Here is a 25,369-nt window from a genome sequence, read left to right as displayed (position 1 = left end):
CTAATATTTTGGGTGATCTTAAAGTGAAAACACTGGGCCGTTATGATGATTTTAATGCCTACATTTTTTGTGGAAGTGAGTGAAACAGTTCTTTGTATTCATTATACACTAATTTACATTGCATGTTTTACACTCTGAGAGTGTGCAGTGAGGTACTTTAGCAGTACTACAGTGTACACATCTTCGAGCTAGTCATTGTTGCGGCACACTGGATGCATTGTCAGAATGCTTTTCTTGTGCAATGAATGGTTTGAATCAGTTCTGCTGTATCTGATACCTCTTGTGACTAGGAGTTGATGAAGATACTCCAACTGCAGCAGCAGTAAAAAGTGTCTGAATGACTTCAAGGATATTTATCCATGATTGCAATGTTCATTATAAATGTGTGACGGCATTTACAACAGTGACACCTAGAAAATGCCAGAAAATTCTGTGCTGCTAATTTTTCTCTATAAATCTCATAAATTGATTTTAACATGTTGGATTTGCCTACAAGCCACATTACAATATCTGTGCAAGAAATTTCTACATAGGAACCATCTTTACATTTCTGATAAGCTGTGCATACATTTTCAATATTATGGAAATTTAAAAGAAACTATATTGGTTTGTGACTTTTCCAAACCATTGTTGTGATACATTGGATACTACATTGAAACCGAAATTCTCCTGAGGACATATTCATTTCATTCTCAAAGTATTTTGGAAACCCAACTCCCTTTCCTCACTTCCCCCAGACATATGTTCCCTGTTTCTTCAGATCAAGCTTAAAGGGTACAGAAGTAAAATAATCATCAAACTACAGCTTGTGATATTTTACTGTAGGTTCTGAACTAAGATGTTTCATAACTTGGGAACTTAAGCACTTTTCTGTCTCCAGGCCAATTTTCCCTGCATAGAGTTGACATCTGGAAAAGAAGCCAGATTCATTTGACAGTGCCTAAACTTTTTATCCACATTTTACATGTTTCTGTGACATATACTACTTGAGGCTTCACCTCCCTTTGAAACAAATCATTGATTCATCCTTGATAAGGTGATCTGTTAGTTTATAACTTTCGTAGTAGCTCTTGCTAAAAAGTCCAGCAATGGGCTATCTTGAACCATTTTTCGTAGTCTTTCTCCCACTTTTTTTGGCTGTTATTGTTATGTGATTATGAGATCTGTCCAAAAATTCCAGAACATTCATAATTTCATGCCAATGCTGTGTTGGAGCAAAATTTGCTTTGCATCCTTGCACATGCCTTTGTTTAATGTGTAATTGCCAGGATTTTCATTGTTTTATGTCTATTAGTTACTGTTCAGTGCCGTATTGAGCAGAACACTGTGTAACAGAGTTTGCAAATTCTGAGATGGCAGAGTTAGAGGAGCAATGTGTCTGGTTTAAATTGTGGGTGAAACTCAAGAAAACCTTTACAGAGACACACCAAATTATGCAGGAAGCCTACGGTGATGAGTGCTTAAGCCATACTAATATTACAAATAATTCACACGGTTTAAAAATGACCAGACAGAAGTTAATGATGACCCTCATTCAGGACACCCTTTAATGTCTACCAACAATGCTCATGTCGGTAACATCTATGAAATTTTTTATGCTGATTGAAGACTGACTGTGCAAGAGACTGCAGAAGAATATAACATTTCAGTTGGATCATGTCATGGAATCCTGACACAGCATCTTGGAATGCATCATGTTGCTGCCAAGTTCATCCCACAGCTCATGAGTCAAAATCAGAAAGAACTTTGCCTCGCACTCTGTGAAGAGCTTTTGGATCATCCAAATGTGAATGTGATGTTCGTTAAGAGAATCATAACTGGTGATGAAATGTGGATCTAATGTTATGATGCTGAGACCAAGATTCAGTCTTCGCAATGGGTCGGGAAAGGTTCTCCAAGACCAAAAAAGGCTCATCAGGTCAGGTCAAATGTTAAAGCCGTGCTGATAGTTTTCTTTGATTTTGAAGGATGAGTTCATCATGAGTTCATGCCGCAGGCACGAACCGTTAATCAGTGGTATTATTGGGACATGTTGCAAAGCTGGTGAGAAAATGTGAGAAGGAAACAGCCTGAAATGTGGGGAGATAATTCATGGCTCTTGCATCACCTTAATACACCCATACGTTCATCCCTTTAGGTGCATGACTATTGCACAAAAAACGAAATCACTGTGCTGCCTTAGCCCCCCTGTACTATCCAGACCTGGCCGCTGTACCCCCCCCCCCCCCCCCCCAAGTTGAAAATCCCATTGAAAGGATGAAGATTTCCAGCGACAGATGAGATAAAAGAAAATTCGCAGGTGGCACTTTGTGTGATCCAGCAAGAGGCATACCAAGACTGTTTCTTGATGTGGTAATGCCATTGGGAGCAGAGTACCAATTGTGGAGGAGAGTATTTCAAAAGAGACCATGCACAATAAGTGAAAGGCAAGTGTAGAAAAGTTTTGTAGACAAAGTTCCGGAATTTTTTGAACAGACCTCGTATACAGGGTGTTACAAAAAGGTACGGCCAAACTTTCAGGAAACATTTCTCACACACAAATCAAGAAAAGAAGGTAGTGGACATGTGTCTGGAAACGCTTAATTTCCATGTTAGAGCTCATTTTAGTTTCGTCAGTATGTACTGTACTTCCTCGATTCACCGCCAGTTGGCCCAATTGAAGGAAGGTAATGTTGACTTCTGTGCTTGTGTTGACATGCGACTCATTGCTCTACAGTACTAGCATCAAGCACGTCAGTACGTAGCATCAACGGGTTAGTGTTCATCACGAACATGGTTTTGCAGTCAGTGCAATGTTTACAAATGCGGAGTTGGCAGATGCCCATTTGATGTATGGATTAGCACGGGGCAATAGCCGTGGCATGGTACGTTTGTATCGAGACAGATTTCCAGAACGAAGGCGTCCTGACAGGAAGACGTTCAAAGCAACTGATCGGTGTCTTAGGGAGCACGGAACATTCCAGCCTATGACTCGCGACTGGGGAAGACCTAAATCGACGAGGACACCTGCAATGGACGAGGCAATTCTTCGTGCAGTTGACGATAACCCTAGTCTCAGCGTCAGAGAAGTTGCTGCTGTACGAGGTAACATTGACCACGTCACTGTATGGAGAGTGCTACGGGAGAACCAGATGTTTCCGTACCATGTACAGCGTGTGCAGGCGCTATCAGCAGCTGATTGGCCTCCACGGGTACACTTCTGCGAATGGTTCATCCAACAATGTGTCAATCCTCATTTCAGTGCAAATGTTCTCTTTACGGGTGAGGCTTCATTCCAATGTGATCAAATAGTAAATTTTCACAATCAACACGTGTGGGCTGACGAGAATCTGCATGCAATTGTGCAATCACATCATCAACACAGATTTTCTGTGAACGTTTGGGCAGGCATTGTTGGTGATGTCTTGACTGGGCCCCATGTTCTTCCACCTATGCTCAATGGAGCATGTTATCATGATTTCATACAGGATACTCTACCTGTGCTGCTAGAACATGTGCCTTTACAAGTACGACACAAGATGTGATTCATGCACGATGGAGCTCCTGCACATTTCAGTCGAAGTGTTCGTACGCTTCTCAACAACAGATTTGGTGACCAATGGATTGGTAGAGGCGGACCAATTCCATGGCCTCCATGCTCTCCTGACCTTAACCCTCTTGACTTTCATTTATGGGGGCATTTGAAAGCTCTTGTCTACGCAACCCCGGTACCAAATGTAGAGACTCTTCGTGCTCGTATTGTGGATGACTGTGATACAATATGCCATTCTCCAGGGCTGCATCAGTGCATCAGGGATTTCATGCAGTGGAGGGTGGATGCATGTATCCTCGCTAACGGAGGACATTTTGAACATTTCCTGTAACAAAGTGTTTGAAGTCACGCTGGTACGTTCTGTTGCTGTGTGTTTCCATTCCATGATTAATGTGATTTGAAGAAAAGTAATAAAATGAGCTCTAACATGGGAAGTAAGCGTTTCCGGACACATGTCCACATAACATATTTTCTTTTTTGTGTGTGAGGAATGTTTCCTGAAAGTTTGGCCGTACCTTTCTGTAACACCCTGTATATGGCCTAACGACCACAAAAATCTATTCTGAGGCATGAGAACTGAAATGTTGGTATCATGCATGCTGGGGCAGAAGACCAATAATCCCTGTATGAAGGATATTTCCCAATACCAATTAATAAATTAATAACAATAAATTTCTTTATTTTGTCAATATCAGTTGGTTTGAAAGCTGTTGAACCTCCAAGCTTTTGAGTTCCATACATATCTGTTTGGAAGACTGGTTGTTCTAGTAAATCATCACCAAATAAGCAGCCAAGTATTTTAGTGGGGCTTGCTTTGTCAGAAAGTATATTTGAATCATATTTATACGTGAGTTCGATAGTTTCTTTAGCAAGTATTTCTTGCACTCATTCTATTTGCTCTATTAGTTCTGCATTGTCATTACACACAGCATTGACATTGATGCCGTTACTAATGTGAACAGAATCAGTTTCAACATCCCCTCCAAGTTCAATTGTGTTCTCACCATGTGCAATAAGTTGTGGCTGTTGATCAGTCCATCTGATTCCGTGTCAATATCTGAAGCAACTGACTTTGGAGCACTAGAAATTCCAGGAAGTATTCCATTAGCATATTTGTGCTGAGGTCACAAGGTCTAAATTTTATGTTTCCTCTTGGCAGTGGTCTATTATCTATATTAACAATCTATAAAGAAAAAAGATTCTGCATCTATATTGACCGTATGAGGACTGTTACATCCCCGCTGTCCAGAATGAAACTGCATGTAATTTTGTGAGAAACAAAACTGGTTATTATAATTGTAAATAAAAAAACATCTTCAAAAATCATTAAGTGAAGTATGAGAACAAAGCACTACATGACATTTTGAAGATCTGCTGTATAAATGTCACAAATTGAGTATACATCCAACTAATCATACAACACTATACTGAAAAGGCGATTAACCTTCAACAATCAGTTTGCTGATGCAGCTAATTGGCAATCAGTGTATGGTGCAGGCTTCAAGATAAAACCAGAGGGCTGGTTAAGGAAGTGAAGTAAAAATATGATTTAAGACTGAAACCACTGTGCTGTAAAGGGTTATACATCAAGACGCAGAAGCAGTCACTTCTTTGAAGTACACTAACAATATATTCTAACTAGTGCTAATCCACTCAACTGTTAATTATGGTAATTACTTCTATATTAATTTATATATGTATATAAGGAGAAAAATACCTGCTTTGAAAAAAGCCAGTGCTCCACTCACTATACTACTTAGTTGCTGCTCATAGTTCATACGTAAACTTCATACAAAGCATATATGTAACTTCACAAAAAGCACTATCAGCTGTATATATATTGGCAAAATCATAATCTATCTAGCACAAATATTAAGTGTTATGCAGAATATACATGCTTGAGTCCAATTATTCTTATAAATTGTGGGAGGAGAGGCTACTGGAGTATTATTTTACTTTGATCGAAATATTTGCGAATGCTCAGTTTCCTTCCGAATGTCCACTAGGAACCTGTTATAGACTTTTTGCGTCAGAGTAAAGGTCCATTCTGAAGTGTAAAGAGGAATGTGTAGTCTATATGGAAATTATTGCTCCCTCTAATGTTGTAGTTGTGAATTACTGGTTTCATCCTAAATTCAGTGTTGTTGTTAACCACAAATATCATTAGGGAGAGTATGTACTGGCATGTAAGCTTATTCTGAAGTGGCATGTGCAAGATGTTTGGTTATCAACTTTCTACAATGTTCTTATCACACACTTCAATCAAATGAATACTTTCTGCATCTTAGTTGCCATGTCCCAAAATATTATGCCACAGGATCGAACTGAATGAAAGTATGAAAGTGCTCCTGTATGCAGATCAACACAGTGGGAGTGTCAAAACAGGCAGAATTGAGATTTTTTGGTTAACTTATCCACATGCTGGTGACACCTCAGTTAATTATCCATCTGGATGCCTAGGAACTTCACACGTGGACCCTCAGCCAGTGTGTACCCATTGATCTCTACTTCTGATACCTGTAAGTCATTTTATTATTTCAGAAATGCATTATAAGAGTATTTGGAAGGTTAAGGGTTAATCTGTTGGCTGAAAACCAGTTGTAAGCCTGCACCATTATTTGCCTAACTATATCTGGCATCAGCTGCTGGGAAGGGAGATATTTTTCTGTTGGTTACCAGGGCACACAGGTAATGCAGGAAATGAAAGGGCATATGTAGCAGTCGAGGTGGTGTGTCATGATGCTCAGTTATTTCTGCGTGTCATCCCTTGACATGCTATCACCTCACTGTTGAGGTGCAGAGTTGCATGTTGATGGGAAGATGAGTGAGTGCAAGTGACAGGTAATAAGCTGTGACTAGTGAAGCACACTACACGGCTATGGCATACCTCGTTCCAGCCACGAAGATGGGATGAGGTCCTCCTTACGCATCTTTTGCATGGGCCATAGTCCTCTAACATGTAGCTTCTTGCACCAGTGAGAGGGCTTTCCAGTGTGTGGTGCTTGTGGCATACAGATCACAGTGTATCAAATTTCAGTAAACTGTCTCTTATTTTTTGATCAGAGGGCAGCAATAGATTTGCCAGCATACCTGCCCTCTATTTTAAGTGGCACTGAATATGGTCAAAGTTTTAAGATTTTGTGAGTGTGTGGGTGAGTGGGTGTGCTAACATTTTTAGCCCTTTTAACTATATTTATTTCTTTTAATATTTGTTAGGGTGCTGATAACCTTGCTGTTGAGCACCCAAACACCCCAAAAATGTGCCTAGTGTGGATGTGTTTGAACCTGTTATCAATATACTTGTGTCATCATCAGCAAACATTACAGTTTTTGAAGCATCCTCGAATGTCCCAAGTAAATCATTTATATAGGAAAAGAACAGGAGCAACCACACTATGCAACACACTGTATTAACATTTCTCAACTCTGAATTTAATCTTGTTCCTGTTGCATCATTTGCTAATGTAACACACTGTTTTCTGTTGTTATAATATGACTTTATTCACAAAAGAAGATCTTTAATGTCACCCTTTTAGCTTTGCCAGGCAGAGTTTTATGATCTGCACAATCCAAAGCTAGAGAAGCCTTTACGGAAGCCCAACTCAGTTGTTGTCAAAAAGTTAGTCTTAAAAAGTGGTTCAGTATTCTGTTTTAAGCTAATTTCTCAAAAATTTTTGGGAACATGGGAAGGAGGTATGTGGGCCAATAATTACAGGTCCATTGCTTCCATCCACTTATACAGGGTGTTCATAAATTCCCATTACAAACTTTCAGGACTTGTAGAGGGAAGTGAGTACATAATATTTTGAATAGGAAATCATGTCTGGAAATTTTCCGTTTACATTCTACAATGGTTTCAGTTCAGGTGCTCAACTCATCCACTTTTGCATGAGGAATTGGATTAATCATGACAGTACAGTTATTAGATAACAGTTCAGAAGGAAACACAATGAAGCATCCATATATCACTTAAGCACATTTGTTTGTATTAAAACTCAACCATTACATTCTGTATATACAGTACTCTGGGTTCTTTTTTTGTTTTGGAATAATGTGAACAAGTAATGTTAAAGTGATAATACAAACAAGTGGCTTAAGTGATATATGGATGTTTCATTGTGTTTTCTTTTGAACTGTTACATAATAACTGTACTGCATCATACCTAATTCAATTCCTCAAACAGAAGTGGATGGGTTAAACATCTAAATTAAAACCATCTTGGAACAGAAATTGTATTTTTCTATACATGTGTTTCTATTCAAAATACTTTGTATTCACTCCCCTCTATAAATCATAGAACTCCATAAGGGAATTTCTGAACATCCTGTATAAATGGCCTGACAAAAAAATGAAGCTCTCAGAAGTGGAGTATGAAATGAAACTTCACAATTTGAGATGCTATGTGATGGTATTTCACTGGTTACAAAACTGAGCCAAACATACAATTAACTCAGCAGGATGAGCCCACTTATCAGTATTACATTGTGCCCTCTGTGGCCTGCATGCTGGCACTGACATGGTTGGGAAGGGTGTCATAAAGCCATTGTATCCTCTCCTGAGGAAAGCTGATGCAGCTATCCCTGAAATCTTGGTTATTGACACTGGGACAGAGTTGAAATCTGAGCTGGTCCAACACATGTTCTATAGTAGAGAGATATGGGCATCTTTCTAGCCACAACAATACCTCAACATCAGAAAGACAGTCCATAGAGACACATGCTATATTTGAGTGAGCACTATCTTGTGAAATGGCATCATGATATTGTCACATGAGAGATAACACATGACCATTGTGCTGTCAGAATTCCCTCAATCATTATCAGTCACAACTTGAAGTTATATCTGGCAGCTCACCACATCATGATACCAAGAGTAGCACAGCTATCTCTCTCCAAAACATTGTAAGAATGGGACCTCTCCCCACATCACCACCAAACTCACAGATGTTGGTCATCAGGGTAGCGCAGAACTGTGGTTCAGTAGTGTGCACAGTAAAACACCGTTCATCATCAGTCTGTGCTGGTCACAGCACACTCCAGATGCAGCCTTTTGTGTTGTGATGGTAGTAGCAGCCTGTGCATGGTACAGTAATTCCGTAGTCCTGCCGTTGCTAATCTCTGACCAAGGGTTCAGGATGACACAGAATGTTGCAGGAAGTCCATTACTTGTTCTCAGGTGACAGTCACTTATGTAAGAGGTTAAGATGTGCTTCGTGCACAATATGACAATCCTATCTTGTGGTGTTCAGACGTGGTCGATCAGAACCTTTGATCAGGTTACTGTCACATCTGAATGCCAGACAAATCTGGATATTGCATGATTCACCCAACTGGCTAAATGGAGGTCCACTATCAAAACCCCTTTCAAACTCTATCAGATGCTGATAATGCTGTCTCACAGGAGTATGGGGCACTTCCATGACCTTTACAGTGCTCACCATGTATCGGACATTGTTGAAGCTCCTTATATAACCTACCAGGTCTGGTAACAACACTAAACATGAACAACACTAATGCATTTTGATGATCATTCTATACATCACAGAGGAGCGCAACTCCAATCATTTGCATAGTCGCCAATGGTATGTATGTGCACAAAGTTACACTGATGTCAAAACATGACTTCTGGATGCTTTGCTTTTTTTGCCAAGTACTGCTGCTTATTTCAGTCTTTCAGAAAATACTCCTTGAGTTGTTGACTGATTACAAAGGTTACTCAAGGGTGGCACTATCAGTTGTAGTACTTTGGCTGGGATACCACCATAGCCAGTGTATTGTTGCCAGTAAGCTATTGATTTTGAGATCCCTCTAACAGATGAGTTTTCAAAACTGAAATCTGATGGTGGGATACGTACTGTCCTTCTAGGTAAGTTTATGGGTCTGCTTTCAATAGACCATTTTTGTCACCATGTTTTCAGTTACTCCTCCTCCTCCTTCTTGAAATATTTCTGCTTATGTAGGTCATTCACAGAGCCTCTTCTAATCTTCTCTCTTTTTCCAGAGTCTGCCGTTCACCATTTCCTCCCCTTGTAGTCCTCTGTGATTCACATCATCTTTGCCCTGGTGTCTCCATCTTGTTCGTGGTCTTCCAGTTGATCTTCTTCCAGTTACTGCCCATTCCAGATCTGTTCATGGTAGTTTTTCTTTTCCAATTCTATTAACATGGCCAAACAATTTCAGCCTATTTCTCTCCATAGTTTCTTTTAGGGGATTAATCTGAAGTGTGTTTTGTATTATTTCATTTCTTGTCCTGTCCCTTCTCATCTTACCGGGCTCTCTTGTAGAAACCACATCCCTTTCATTTTTATTCTACTCAGATCTTTCTTTGCCCATGTGCAACATCCTGATCAACTAGTCACAATTCATAGATTATACAATTTTTATATCATGATCTTTGCTTTGGCTGGTATTTTCCAATTCCTAATTGTGTCAAATATACAGTAATAAAATTTGTAGCTATTTTCTTTCCCCTCTGAAATGTCTTGCTTGATGTTTCCTTTCTTGGTTAGCTTACTTCCTTCTACTTCTTTAATATTTTTTCTATTGCTGCTTCTGTTCTTCCCCCCTCCCCCCTGCTGATTTTATTACCTCACTTTCTGTTAAGTTTACTTCTATGCTTGCTTTGTCAATTACCCTCTGGAAGGTATTTAGTTGTTCTGCTCATTGCCTTCCCATATAATCACATCATCTACATATGCTATAATTTTTATACAATGTGCTGTTGACTCTTGGCAAACTTTCCATATAATGTCCATAGTGAGAACATGCCAACTATTAGAACACAGTTCAGGTATTTGTTATAAATGTCTCTGATTCTGAGTTTCATTCCATTTGGCACCTCCAGTCTATTCAGACCTTCCCATATCTCTTCCCCTCTTTTATATCATTGAATCCAACTATGGTGTCTTTCCTGAATTCCCATTTCTGTCTGCTACCTGTCAAGCTGTAAACATGGCAGCTATAGTTGATCTTCCAAGCTAAAATCTTTGTTGTTCTCTTAATTGCGATTCTATCTAGTTCCTGATTTTCTATTAAAAAAAAAAATAGCTTTTCACAATTTTTGTGCAATGCATATTAATTCTGTTCATCTGTAGTTCTCACAGAGCATTTGATTTTCCCTTCTTAAAAATAGTTACAATAATTGTCTGTGTCCATTCATCATGAATCTCTCCATAGGTTCATTCTATCATCATTATTCTATACAGTCACTGAAGTCTAATAAGTCCTGCAGCTTTGACAAGTTTCTCAGTGATGTCATCTACTCCAGGAACTTTGCCATATTTCTATTACAGTTTTCTCAATGTCAGATACCCGTAGATCTTCTTGTTCTGTTTCACCGTGTTGTTTATACATATTTTCCTCCATAATGGTGCTATTTCTTCCATTTCCTACCATTTTGTTATGTGTATTTATTTCATCTTGTCCATCATATAGATTTTGGAAGTATTCTTTCCATACCTTCAAAGCTACTACTTCCTCTTATGCAAGCTTTCCTTGTTTGTTGTTGTTTTTTGAAGTGGTGTCCACATTTTTCCTTCTGTTACCTAAAATGCAATATGATATCTTCTTGTCTTCCTCGAAATTCTCTTCTATTCCTTTTTTTGTAATTTTTCTCAGGACATCATCATAGCCAATTCTGTCACTATCCTTGCTGCTCTGCTTAGTGATTTCCACTTCTCATTTATGTTCAATTATATTTTTGAACTATTCTCCACATGTGTTATTCTTCTTTGTGACTGCTTCTGCAGTTCCCTCAATTCAATTCACCAAGGAGTTTATTTTGTCTGACTTTTATTGATGCCCTCCCACATGTTCCTTCTGCTGGCTCGATAAGGCATTATAGAGGCCATAGTAGTAGGTGTCTACAGTGGGTGGTGGAACGGGTAGTCGGAGATTGGGATGCCAATAGTTAATACCTTGGGTGGAATGGTGAGTGACACCTGGTACTTGTCTTATGTGTCACCAAGAAAACAGCATTGTTAAACCATTCATTTGTTATGCAGTACTACAACAGTGATGCCCAGAGAGGCCAGCTCTTGCAGAGCACAAGCCATACACATCTGGTGAGAAAGATGCTACTGTCACATGTGGCTCCTAGTCACAGGCAGCAGGCAGTGCCACACAGATGGGGAAGTGATGGCAAAGCTGCTGACACCAGCAAGACGGCTCTCCACAGTGACAGCCATTCTTCCTAGAGGCAACCAAGCAGCTCTTGCAGTGCGTCATGGCACGTGGGATCACACCATGGACCCAGTGTAGAAAGAGCATCTAACAACACTAGTGTCTGCCCACTTGAGCAGAGGCAGACAAGGAGTTTGCCTGCACGGGCAATGGCAATTGAAAGGCTACACAGACCCAGGATTGAGCTGTAGACCTTTTGGAATTGATACTAGCAGCATTGCCACAGCTAGCAGTGGCAGAGTACACAGAGGGTAATTGGTTGAGCCATGTAGACTTGTAAACAAGTGGACTGACATAAAATTCCCCCCCCCCCCCCCCCCTCCAATTCCTCGGTACTGGTGGTTGGCAGACTGCAATAGCTTTGACTAAAGATTATGAGTATTTAAACAATGGATAATCCAGGATGGAATGTAACAATATTATGAAAAAGATAGTTGTTACCATATAATGGAGATGCTAAGTCGCAGACAGGCACAACAAAAAGACTTTCAAAGGTGAGCTTTCAACCAACAAGGCCTTCATCAAAAATAGACACTGCCTCTCGCACAGACGCGCCTCACACACACATGATTACAGTCTCTGATGAACTAGTACCCATCTGCCAGAGACGGTGGTCATGTGTGTGAGTTGCGTTTGTGTTAGTGTCTATGCATATGTTGTCTATTTTTGATGAAGGCCTTGTTGGCTGAAAGTTCACTTTATGAAAGTCTTATCATTATTCCTATCTGCAACTCAGCACCTGCACTATATGGTGGGTAGCAACTATCCTTTACATAATATGGTTATGAGTATTTATACAGACTTGGTTTGCCCTTGTTTTGCCACAGCATCAGTTTTGATCACATAAGCCAGAACAAGTCTGTACCTCAGATATGAAGTAACGGGGTCACTGATGCTACAGCAGTGCCACATTCTTGCTGAGCTGGTGATATTCCAACTCTGGTCCCTCAGCTGCACCTGATAATGTGGTAACTACCTGGCATTGTAATGGCAGTTTCTGTTGTACCAGCAGACAGCCCCCGACATAACAACATTTGGTCAGCTCTGGTCCGACCTGCCTGTGTGTCCTCTTGCATTAGTTTTGACAGTTGTCTTAATTGTATTCACTTGTGCCCAGTCAATTATTTGTGGCACAACAGACTGTTTGAATCTCCTCCATTCTTCTTCTACATCTTTCCTTCCATCGTTTCTCTGTATGTCTCTTGTGTTTCTATTTCTTCCAGTTTCCAGAATTTTATTTTTCCCTGTCTTCTTTCACTGTATTTACACTCTCTGAATATCTTCAGTGCCCTAGCAATAGTTTGGTCCCACCAAAATTAATGCTTGGTATTATTTTCACTTCTGTCTGGCATCTTCTGATTTCTGCAATTATTGTTATAAACTCTACTACAGATTTCTGTTGTAAAATTCAATCATATCTAGTGAACTTGTTCCTATCTCTTTCCTTATACCATCCATTACCAATGATCCATTTATTTATCAAATATGTATAATAATACCTCCCCTTCATCATATCATGCTTTTCACTGTGGCTTGCTATGACTATTTTATATCACCTTCCCAACTCTAGCATCAAATTCTCCAACAATCACAGTCTTTGTTGGATGTTACAGCATCATCCAGTTTAATGGTAATCTCTTCCTTTTCATCTGTCGTGCATCTTATTTCTGGAGTGTAAACCTGTTTTGCATCAAGGATATTTCCTTCCATCATTATCCCAACTTTAATTATTCTATCGGATGCAGCTCCCCATCAGATTCTTTCTTCTCCAGTTCTTTATCCATTATACAGTTACTGTTAGAAAGAATAAATTGAATTTAGTATCCAAAGTGTTGAATTTCATTCCTCTATCTCATTGGTACTGTCATCTGAGAGCTCAATAACATTTTTGTTACCAATTTCAAATGTATTTGCTTCAGACCTAATAATGCCCCAAACTGGTCATGCCTTGTTCTTGAAATTTTGAATTTTTTTTTATAGTACATGGGTTTTACCTTTTTCATGACAGACTGAAGAATTTTGCATTACTACTTGTAGTGCATTTTTGTCTTGAATAGAGCTAGTCCTTTGCAGGAAAAACAGCTCTCTCTTACTAATACTACACTGGTGTCCAAAATTAAAGCAACAAACTGCTATTTCCCCATTCTGTGCGTAATTCATGATATAATAATACAAACTGTCAACAGATGTCTACACAATCACGTTCTGCACAGAAAATGGTATCCCAGGTAATGGAGAACCATGCCAATGATGACGTCTGGGAACCTATCAAACGGGATAGCGTTTGCCATATAGTCCCACATCCACAGTCATTGGGTACACAGTCACATGCGGTGCAGTATGGCACAGAGAAAATCCCTACCCAACTGTCTGCAGTGGAGGGCCATGGGAAGACTGGAAGCTGGATGCTTACAAACTGATGTGACCCAATGGCTTAATATGAATTGTTCTGTTGTTTCCCAACAGTTTATAGAGACCGAAACTGTACCCCAAAGACCATTCCAAGGCCAACCACATGTGACATCAGAAAGAGAGGACCATTATTTGGCTGTAAGGGCACAAGAGTACCACCTAGTACTGTACAGCAACTGGCATCTGACTTCACAGCATCTACTGGACATGTTGCATCAAGGCAAATGGTATACAGAAGGCTTTGGTAGAGTGGCCTTTATTGCTGGAGAGCTACTGTCTGTGTACCTCTGACACATCTCCACAAAAGGGAACATCAAAAGTGGAGTCGCCAACATGCCACCTGGACAGTCGAACAGTGGGCCAATGTTCTTTTCACAGATGAGTCCCAATTTGGTCTGGAGAGTTATTCTCGATGGATCACATCTGGAGGGAATGTGGAACACAATTTTGGGATCCAAACATTGTGGAAAGAAACCAGTATTGTGAAGAATCCCTTGTGATGTGGGCAGGGATTATATTGACCACTCAGACACCTCTTCATGAATTTGTAAAGGTGAATTGGCAAGTTTTAACTGCTGTCAGGTATCGTGATGAGATCTTGGGACCTCATGTGCGGTTTTTGTGTGGTACTGTGCTCCCAGACTTTGTATTGAAGGGTGATAATGCTCGAACTCATAAAGCACAGGTGGTTGATATTTCCCTGGAAACAGAGAAGATACTGCCTACATGGTGTAGTCTGCTCATTCTCTCGATATGAATCCCACAGAGCATGTCTGGGATGCATTAGGGAGATGAGTTGCAGCATCCACCAACCACTCTCCAAGACCTGTGAGCAGTTCTGCAGAAAGAATGGGCGTTATTGCTCCAGCAAGAAATGGATGACATCATTCACAGCATGCCCCATTGTTGTCAGGCCTGTATTGGTGCCAGAGGTGGTCGTGCTCCATACTGAGCACATTAACCTGTTGTCGGAACATGTGCAAATCCGTTAAGTTAAAAAAAATGAAGAACATTTTTGTCTGCTGTTACACATGTTGTAGTTTTTTATTTTCTGTGTTTTTCCATTGTTTCTACTTTACTGTTACCTGCTTATACTATTTTGTGGCAAAATAAATGTAACCTTGTAAAATTTCTGTTTGTTGCTCTAAGTTTGGACACCAGTGTAGATATTTTGATCCCAGATATTGGCAACCTTATTCCTCAGCTTCTATTGTAAATATCCCTGACCCACTGTGAAAGAAAACATAATGTTGTGAGAATATTTTTGGGAAAGAGTTAAATTTCTCATCTGCTGTGGATTCTAGGAAAACTTCTTTCTATTTTTCTTCCTGTAAATAGTCTCTGAATAGTGTTACTGAGTCATTATTTACAGCCTGTGAAATTTTCCTTTTCCTTTCTTGGTTAAACATGATTGACCAGGGTTCTTTATTACTATCATTTAATCTCCATAGTCAGATGAACCATTTATTATGGTGCTCACATCTATTTTGTTAAAGACAGATGGATTTATATATAAATCAATAGCTGTTGCACATTGTCCTGTTCTTGATGGGAGTGTTACTGTGTGAGTCAAGCCAAAGTTGGACATCAGTAACTCCATGTACCCTCAATCATAACTATATAAGATGAAATCTTCATTGAAAGCTCCACACACAGTAACTTCCCAGTTATTTCTTTTAAGTCAGACTATTAGAACTGCTGTCTTATATGTTTCTGAGTCTGTTATTCAGGAGGACTACAGTTCAAACTCGTGTCCGACGGTTCTGATATAGATTTTTCATAATTTCCCTCAATCACTCAAGGCAAATGTTGGGATGGTCCCTTCAAAAGAGAATGGCCGATTTCCTTCTCCATCCTTCACTAATCCGAGCCTGTGATCCATCTCCAATGATCTCATTGTTGACGAGACGTTAAAAACTAACCTCCTCCTCCTCCTCCTCCTCCTCCTCCTCCTACAAGTCTATTTCTGAAGTACAGCACTTAGAAAGCTGTTCAGTGCAGTATTCAGTAAAGTCTGTTGCCTAGAACTTTATTCCCTTTTTTGTGTAAATACTCACCCTCTCCCCCTATCCTCAAGTTATATTGAAATTAATGTGATACCAACTTGTATCCTTCTAGGTAGATGTGTTTAATTTCTGTAACTTTTGTATGATGTTCTATTAGACGTAGCACATCAGTAGAAATACCTTAATATTTTTAAGTGTCTTTTACTGACTAAGAAGCTCATTTTTCTTATTGAACAAGTTTGCTATATTTCAGTGCAATAGTCCAAGTGTGTTATGATTGTTAACTTTTGCCCTGTCCAAGCTATCATTTTTTGTATGTCCATTTATTATTGTAGTTAAGTCCAGTCATTGAGCAGCTCTGCCTTTTGGAAATATTTACCCTAAAAATGTCCTAGTGCAAACATTGGAGATCACAGGATTGGACAGAGAGTGTTCTGGTTACATTGAATGCTTCTAGAAACCAGTCGTCCAAGTAACCTCTTACCGGAAAGCATTCAGACATAGACCAGGCGGTGTGTGGTATGACTGTGTGAATTGTGATGCATCAGTTCTGCATTTACTTGTTAAACAGAACACTTCATCCAAGGCTTGTCATACTGCTCAAGGAGTGACAGAATCTTCACATTCGTGTGAGGAGCGTTTCCAGTGATGTGCCTGATGTCATCCCCCATAGTGTAGTTGAGGCTATGTTCCAAACTGTTCCTGGCAAAAGACTAATACATGATTTTGTGTGTGTGTGTGTGTGTGTGTGTGTGTGTGTGTGTGTGTGTGAGAGAGAGAGAGAGAGAGAGAGAGAGTTTCTTTCTGGAGAAGGCTCTGCCCAAAATGTGTATCAGTCTTTACATTGTGCCTCCCTACAACATCTATCCTTTTTGTAATATTGTTGATATTCCTACCTGGACTTCCAATTGTTCAGTATATGATCTTCCCACAGAGAGCCTAAATGACAGGTGACATCACTGAGCCTAGAACTTAGTTTAGAAATGGTAGTCATCCAATAATCACTACCTGACAAGTTCTGTATTAGTTAAGATATGAATACTCGCTAGCAGGAGCTCCTCGTTGGTTTTAATCCTCTGACTATTACTAACCTTAGCTCGCACTTTGTTCCCTGTTGTGTCACAGTGTTCCTGACTCCATGGGTTATATGCACACTTGTGTCTTCAGTCTCCAAAACAGTGAAGTTGTTGAAGCGATCTAGACTCAAACAGGGAGACTTGCAGCATCTGTTGAATCCCTTCCCTGCTCTGGCAGGTTTGGCCAGAGTCCAACCATCCCCCCTAATGTAACTTTATGGCTACCAACTACAGTTATCAACTCTTTTATTCCAAATGTGCTACATCCAGTTCAGATTTGAGTTTCAAGATCAGCTGCTCATTCTCCATAATCATGGTGTGACAGTCGCAACTACTACAGTGTCAAAAGCCATGTCTCTATCTCAGCTGGTTGCATGCAAGCTGAACCATCTAGTTAAGAAAATTGTGCAATTCATGTTGTGTCAATGTTCTTGAATTGGTGCTAGGATTTATTCAGGTGTGGACTAGTGAATGACCCTGACAACAAAGTATGGTGCTACAGTCATAAGAGTGGGTCATCCACCATTGTGTATATGCTCCAATAACAGCACCAGCAATCTACAATAGATTTGTTCCACACACATGGTTTACATGTATGAAGTTTAGCACATACTGTAGAAATTAATGAACAAAGAAATAATTTAAATAAATGAATGAAAATATTGTAGAAACAAAATAATAAATAATTTAGTGAAGACTGTTCACTAAAACCACAAGAATAAATATGATAAACAGACATAAAATTATCAAATGTGTAAAGATACTTTGTTATTTAAATGTCTTGATTGCAAAGTTTTCTGAACAAGATAATGGGTTGCAGCTATGTAATAGCTGTCTTCAAAATCTACAACAGATGTAGAAGAGGAAAGCATTACTGTCTATTACATTGAAAGGTTACAAATCAAAACAGAAATCATAATATAAACACAATCTACCTCTCATGCTGCTACACTACGACAAATCATAAACATGTAAAAATAAACATGAGTGAAAGTTACCATGCATACTTCAACCAGTATATACAGGGTGGAGAAAAATTGTGTCACAATATATTAACCCTGGATAGCTGATACCAGTAGGAACAAGAATTACTAATGTTCTGTAGGTCGACAACGCACAATTTTTGAACTATGGAAACTTGGCACCATGTGCTCCGATTGGCTGTGGGATTGCCCTGTTGCCGGATGATCTGGACAACATATCATGTTGGGGCAGTAATGGGGTGAGGGACATTTGTATGTGTGAATCGACAACCATAGCACTGCCCGTCAACCGACAAACTGCAACGGCAGCTATATGTAATGAAATATAAAAGTTCTTTTGCTCACTTATATACACCTGAAAATATTTTTAAGAAATGTATCTCTAAATGGACCTTCTTTTAATTACATTGTACAATTATCTGCGTGCATCAGTGACATCCAGAACAGCATTTGCATCCTACAGTATATATACACTTGAAGCATGCATGGCAACTTAAACTCATGTTATTTTTACGTGTTTATGACATCTTGCAGTGCAGCAGAATGAGAGATATATCATGTTTTTATTATAATTTCTGTTTTGTTTTGTAATGTTTTAATGTAGCAGAGAGTAATGTTTTCTCCTTCGAGTTTTATTGTAGATTCTGAAGATGGCTACTGCTTAGCTGAAACCAGTAATCTTGTTCTAAACTTTGCGATCGAGACTGTTAAATAAAATATTATGTAAAATGTAGGAGTGCTCTCCAGACTCTCATTTTATATCAAATTTTACTCAAATATGTATAGGCTTCTGCATCAAGGTTAAAGAATTAAGATGATGGCTAAATGCAGTTAAGATTGCGTGAATAGTGAAAAAGATTTGGCAGATTCCCCAGTTTGATCACCTATCACAAAAGCTGAACCAAAATCCTCTTCCTGACTACAAGTCAATATTAAAGTTATCAGTGATGCTACTTCACAGTGCACTAAACTTCAGTACAAAACAGAACTATCAATTGTGCAAAGCTAAACTCTTCCAGTTGCAACAACATACAACATTCAAAAGCAGCTAGAAAATGCCTAAGTCCCCATGCACTGCTCAAAGATTCTACCACCCATAAAATTTTCAAGTGTCGAAATGGTGATGCTGGATTTCTCTGAGAGACCAGGTTCAAAATCGTGCCAAAAGCTACCCAGACTCACAACCGACTGTCCATCAGACACAATCAAGTGATAGTGATTAAGTGCAAAAGACCATGAGGTACAGCAGCCCCACCTATTTAAACCAATTGAAACCATAGTATTGTATTCACAAATATACTTTGTGTCCATTATAAATAGGTGGCAGGAAGAGAACCCCTTACCAAGAAATGTGGTTGCCATTATGAAGCAGCTTTCTTGCATGCAACAGCTATACAGCCTCCTCAAAGGGCCTAGTAGGTTTGTACAAACTACGGCAGAATTATGGAAACGCAGATTAGCAACAATTTGCAGTAATTCATTTAGAGAAAATATACATTATCAGGGTGTATATGACCCGGGACAACAGAGAGATCTGGGAAAAACCCGGGAATTTTTTCATCCGGGAGAAAACTGGAAAAACCTGGGAATTTTTTAGAATTCCGGGGATCTTCCATTGTTTTTGTTATCAGTTAAATTTTTGTAATTGTGACTGGTAAGAACCGATACTCCAACAAAGGATATTACTGTATCCTGTGCGAGAATGTATGATGAATTTCTTAAATCACAGAGAGTTTGACTCTCATTTAAAAATTGACTCTTTGATGATGAGCCATTTAGATGAATTTCGAGCCCAGAAGATCAGACATTTATGCCGTTATTAAAAATTTTACTGGCACATTTGTGTGATATACCTTAAAGTGTAATACGTGCATAAAAGACTAACTTTATATGTGAAAGCTTACCTTCTCTTGCAGCATATTAATCTTATATACCAATATTATATGTGAAAGCTTTGCGTTTTGTGTAGCAACACTATGTATATTAATTTAAACCATTAACTTTTTCTATTTGTGTGTTCGCACTACTTAACAGTGATGTTGCTATTGGCTGACTACATCACATGTCCTATGCTCTGTATACCCGCCGTCATCGGCTGGTGAGATCAAGTGACATGAGCTATGACTGGCGTACAAAAGTGCATTGCAATCTCGATTTCAATGCTTCGGAAAGTTATATGCGGTGTTTGGTGGAATTCGAATTTATACTTTCGTAATACGAAAATATGTAGCGTGCATGTTGCTGCACATCAAAGATCTTTCCAAAACTCATTTTTTCCCCCTGTGTTTAGTTTTCTAAAGTGCCAGGAAATTCTATGCCCATGTATAAAACCATAATCATTCAAAGGACTGATAAGTTATACAGTTCCGAGAGAAAATATCCTGTCAGTTAACAGGGAAAAAGTATGTTTTCACCCAGGAGAAAGTGTATTTTTAACTGGGAAATCCAGGAGAAACCTGATAATTTTTTTTTTCCTTGTCCGCGTATACACCCTGATTAAGTATGTTGAGTGTGAAGATGATCTGTGGCAATGTTTTTGAAAGTTCACATGCACTGAGCTATCCGTGAACATTGGCTCCATAATGTCCACTTGGGCTCTTTGGGGTGGCAACTGTACACATTGTCCTGATGCAGCCTTGTGGTATTGTTGATACTAAGTGACTAAATGAAGTGGTGCATCTGCTTATATCACCATCACCATTTGGCAGGTGATTGTTCTCTTGGTAACTATCTGCTTGACATTAGGCAGAAGCATAATATAGTCTAATCATGTTTACAACTTCTTACAAAATTATGTCAAAATGTTAATAACTGGAAGTATGTAATTTCTCTTAAAACTTATTGGAATGGCCACCTGCTCACGGTGGTCACTTGCTGACCTTACAAAACCAACATACTTATTACACTAACTATTGATGAAAACATTATATGGTGCCATATGCACAACTTTTAAAATAAGCAAATACAAGTAAATATTTCTATACTTACAATTGTGGCATCTTAAAACAGAGCACAATTCCCTGCTTGTTTATGTGTTGCTATTGGTTTTTATGCTGCACACACTAAATTTGAATCATAGCCGACTTAACTGGAGGCACAATCTAATTGCAAAATACTTAATTTGACACAGAAATATCTTACATATCTAAACACAAATTCGTTTAGGAAAGTGGTAAAGGTATAGGGTAACACATGCTGACATCAGTAAATGTGTGACTGTTGAGTATGTTTCATTCTGTTCAATTTAATTAGTTTATTTTAATCAAATCATTGATACTCTGGATCCAGTTAAGTGCCAAACAAACCATGTCAGTATGTATTCACTGTACAGCTCATCTTCTGTTTGATATAATGTTTATGATTGTGGCAGTTTTGATTCACTAGTTGTGTAATTTTAAGTGTTTTTGCTGTCATTACTTTGTGACAATTTTGATTTACCAATAGTGTAAATTAAAGTGGTTTTGCTACCATTGCTTATAAAACTTGAAGTTAATTAAACATGAGAGTTTTTGCAGCATCATGCTATGCTACACTGAACTCATATACACACTTTAGTATCCTCATTTATTACATAGGTCCACTGGATTCAGTTCTGTATTTTCGTATGTAATTTTGGTGAGAAATATTTCAAAGCTGGAAAGTGACACTGGCAGTTGAGCATGCGTTCATAGCTGGCTCGAGTATCGGTATCCTTTCACTTATTTTCAGCTGTTACTTATGCTAGACCACCTTTGTACTCAATACCCTGCTGTGATCAAGCTTATTAAAATCTACCCTGCCAAAGCATTAGCCTCCTAGGCCAAGCCAGGAGCCAGCTAGGCTTGTAAACTCACATACTTCACACCTCCACAGCTGACCACTTCTCACTACTCTGCAGCAGTTTCCAAACTTGTGCATTATGAAAGTAGTTTTTTGTCTAAGAAGATTGCAGTGTGGTAACAGTTCAATGAAAAATTTTATTACATGACTTCTTGTAATTTTATTTACTAAAGAATGACTGACATGATAATGAAATGTCATTTATGCAAGAAGCTTGTGTATATGATATACACACATCATTGAGCTAGCCAAATATTATACAGGGTGTCCCACTCAAAGTTCCCTGTTTTCAAAGACCCAGGAAACAAAAATCACAGTAGATATGACAATGAAAAATGCACCACATTGTAGAGCATCTCAAATAATTTATTTATTTATCATCAATACACCTCTACATGTAAACCATTTGTAGTATGAAGAATATCAAGTCTATATTCAATTTCTTGCCAATTTCTTAGTAACATTTCCTCTGTTATTGTTGCAATCACATTAGTGATATTGATGTCGCAACATAGGAATATTGTCTACTTTGGTTACATACACATGGTCCTTCACAAATCCCCACATGAAGAAATCAAGCAGCATAATGTTGGGTGAATTTGGTGGCCAGGTCCTCCGCATCTGATCCAACGACTGGGAAATTTCCTATCCAGGAACTTACGAACAGCCATTTACCAATGCGGCAGAGCTCTATCTTGTTGAAAACTGATGTTGGGTGGCAAGTTTCGTATCTGAGGGTACACAAACTGCTCCAACATGTCCAGATACACTGTCCCATTCACTGTTTGTTCCACAAAGAAGAACGGTCCTACAGTCGTGTCGTGCATTAGCCTGAACCAGACATTTAGTTTACGGCTATCATGAACATGTTCAATGACAACGTGCAGATTATGCAAACCCCAAATCCAAACATTATGCCTATTAACTCTTCCTGATAGATGAAAAGTTGCCTCATCTGAGAATAAACATCTTTCCAGGAAGCTGGTATCCATATCAATATGCTGCAGCATATCTGCAGAAAATTGTTGTCAGTGTGGTTTGTTGTTCAGCATCAGATTTGCAGAATTTGCACTTTGTAAGCACACATATGAAGACGTTGGTGAACTACATGATGCAATGTTGATCAAGGTACATCAAGTTGCCTAGATGCTTGACAAATTGCCTTACGTGGGCTTCTGAGAAATGTTTGTCTGATGTCCTCCACTTTCGCTTCTGAAACTTCGTGATGTGCACTGCCAGAATGTTTCAGAACACTTCCTGTCACCAGAAACTTCCTATACCATTCCTTAATTGTTTTCACATCAGGTGGATCATATTCACACACACGATGATAATTTCTTTGCACAGTAATTGGCGATTTTGTTTCTGCAAACCACATTACTGCTTGCGCGCACTGCTATGGAGTTGCCATTTTTACTTCATGCTACCCTGCTGCACTCTGCCGACGATACTTTGCACTTCTGATGTGGGAATATAAATTCTTTGATACACTCTACAATGTTGTGCATTTCTCATTGTCATATCTACTGTGTTTTTTCTCTCCCGAGACCTTGAAATCAGGGAGGTTTGAGTGGGACACCATGTATTATTAAATATTTTCCATAAAAGATGTTTCCTGTACTTGATTTAATTGTGGCTATTCCGGAGACTGAGATCAGGTTAAGTTGCATTTACTGCACAGATATAATGTGAAACAACTTTTTACTAAAATATAGTAACACAGTTTGTTATTTTTATCCTCTTAATTAATAAAAAGAGTGCAAATGCTTTTTTATAAATAATGTGTTAGAAAATATTGACTATTGTTTGTAATAATACTATAGTAAGTAGCCGTTAGCTTCATTGTCCTGAAAATTCTGACTACTATCACTATTTCACACTTAGTTACTGTAAATATATTTATGCTAACACTTTTTCAACTGCAGATGCACTGAAATTAAACTTTTAATCAACTGTAACTTTAACAACAGCTTTTTAATGAGTGCAGTATCCAAATTTAGGGATACTTGGAAGTTTTATCCATGTTTACAGTGAATGAACAGTGTTATTTATTCATTTAACAGATATTGCTTTGTTGAGAATTTAAAAAATAATGGGAATCTGGCTGATGCTGAGTATGTTGTGCTGGATGAGTGGTTCAAGTGGCTTATGTCCAGAGTAGATCTGCGCTGTGACCTGATTGGTTTGTAACATGTTTGGGAAATGTACCATGCATTTACAGAAAGTATTCATTTATTTTAAATTTATTTCTTGTTGTGTATCATTGCAGTTTATCTCAGAACAGATCCAAAGGTTGTTCATAAAAGAATTGTATCTAGAGGTCGTAAAGAAGAGGCCAACATTTCATTGGAGTATTTAGAGAAACTTCACCAGTTGCATGAGAAATGGCTGTATGAGAGAAGTGCGTTTTCTTGTCCTGCTCCTGTAAGTATTAAACTTATGTGAGAAGAATGGGAAGTACTTGTAGATTAGGCTACAATTTATTAAAAAATGTTGAAGTACAGTATTATGTCACAAAGTAAAAGTAATTTATCTCAAAAACAGATTTTGCTTCAACTTTAAATGTTGGGTGGTTGGATGAATCAGGAAAAATCACTCTCAGCGTTCAGAGGGAATTCATACTTTGCTCATTACCCATATGTTCATTCATTCATTCAACATTTACGAACCCAATAGCTGTGCCACATTGGTGTCACTGGTTCCCACCAGATCACCAAAGCTAAGCAACATTGTGCACAGCCAATACTTGGGTGGGTGACTGCCAGGAAAAAAATGGGTGCTGTCGGTTTTCATGATATTCAAGTCGCCAATGTGGCACCAATTGAAAGACTTGTGATCATTATTATTATTCTTTCTTTCTTTTCTCAGACGTTATGTCTGGTCAAAAATGGAAAGTGACACGGACCTTGATCAAGTGTGACTTCCTTTTAACTGTACGGTATATGTTATATTGCATTTAGGAACTTTCGGGTGATTGAACATGTATCAGTAATTACGGATTTCTGTAGTTGTATATATAAGTTTGGATGTAGCTGTATTGCATTGATGTACTGGTGGATATTGTGTGGTATGACTCCTGTAGTTGATAGTATAATTGGTATAATGTCAACTTTATCCTGATGCCACATGTCCTTGACTTCCTCAGCCAGTTGGATGTATTTTTCAATTTTTTCTCCTGTTTTCTTTTGTATATTTGTTGTATTGGGTATGGATATTTCGATTAGTTGTGTTAATTTCTTCTTTTTATTGGTGAGTATGATGTCAGGTTTGTTATGTGGTGTTGTTTTATCTGTTATAATGGTTCTGTTCCAGTATAATTTGTATTCATCATTCTCCAGTACATTTTGTGGTGCATACTTG

At 38.7% G+C, this 25,369-nt stretch overlaps 1 protein-coding gene across 1 annotated transcript in view; it reads left to right on the top strand.

The window, feature by feature from the left end:
• The window catches only part of LOC126191355 (deoxynucleoside kinase-like), an 87,756-nt gene that overhangs the window by 29,684 nt on the left and 32,703 nt on the right, over nt 1-25,369 (top strand). The window contains exons 3-4 of the mRNA XM_049932195.1: nt 24,073-24,191; nt 24,279-24,433. Of these exons, the coding sequence (XP_049788152.1) occupies nt 24,073-24,191; nt 24,279-24,433 (274 nt within the window). The remainder of the gene's footprint in view (nt 1-24,072; nt 24,192-24,278; nt 24,434-25,369) is intronic.

This window comes from Schistocerca cancellata, chromosome 6 (assembly GCF_023864275.1).
Source record: "Schistocerca cancellata isolate TAMUIC-IGC-003103 chromosome 6, iqSchCanc2.1, whole genome shotgun sequence".
Classification (NCBI taxonomy): domain Eukaryota; kingdom Metazoa; phylum Arthropoda; class Insecta; order Orthoptera; family Acrididae; genus Schistocerca; species Schistocerca cancellata.
The sequence above is the reverse complement of the archived record's forward strand: the minus strand, read 5'-3'. Positions and strand labels throughout refer to the sequence as shown.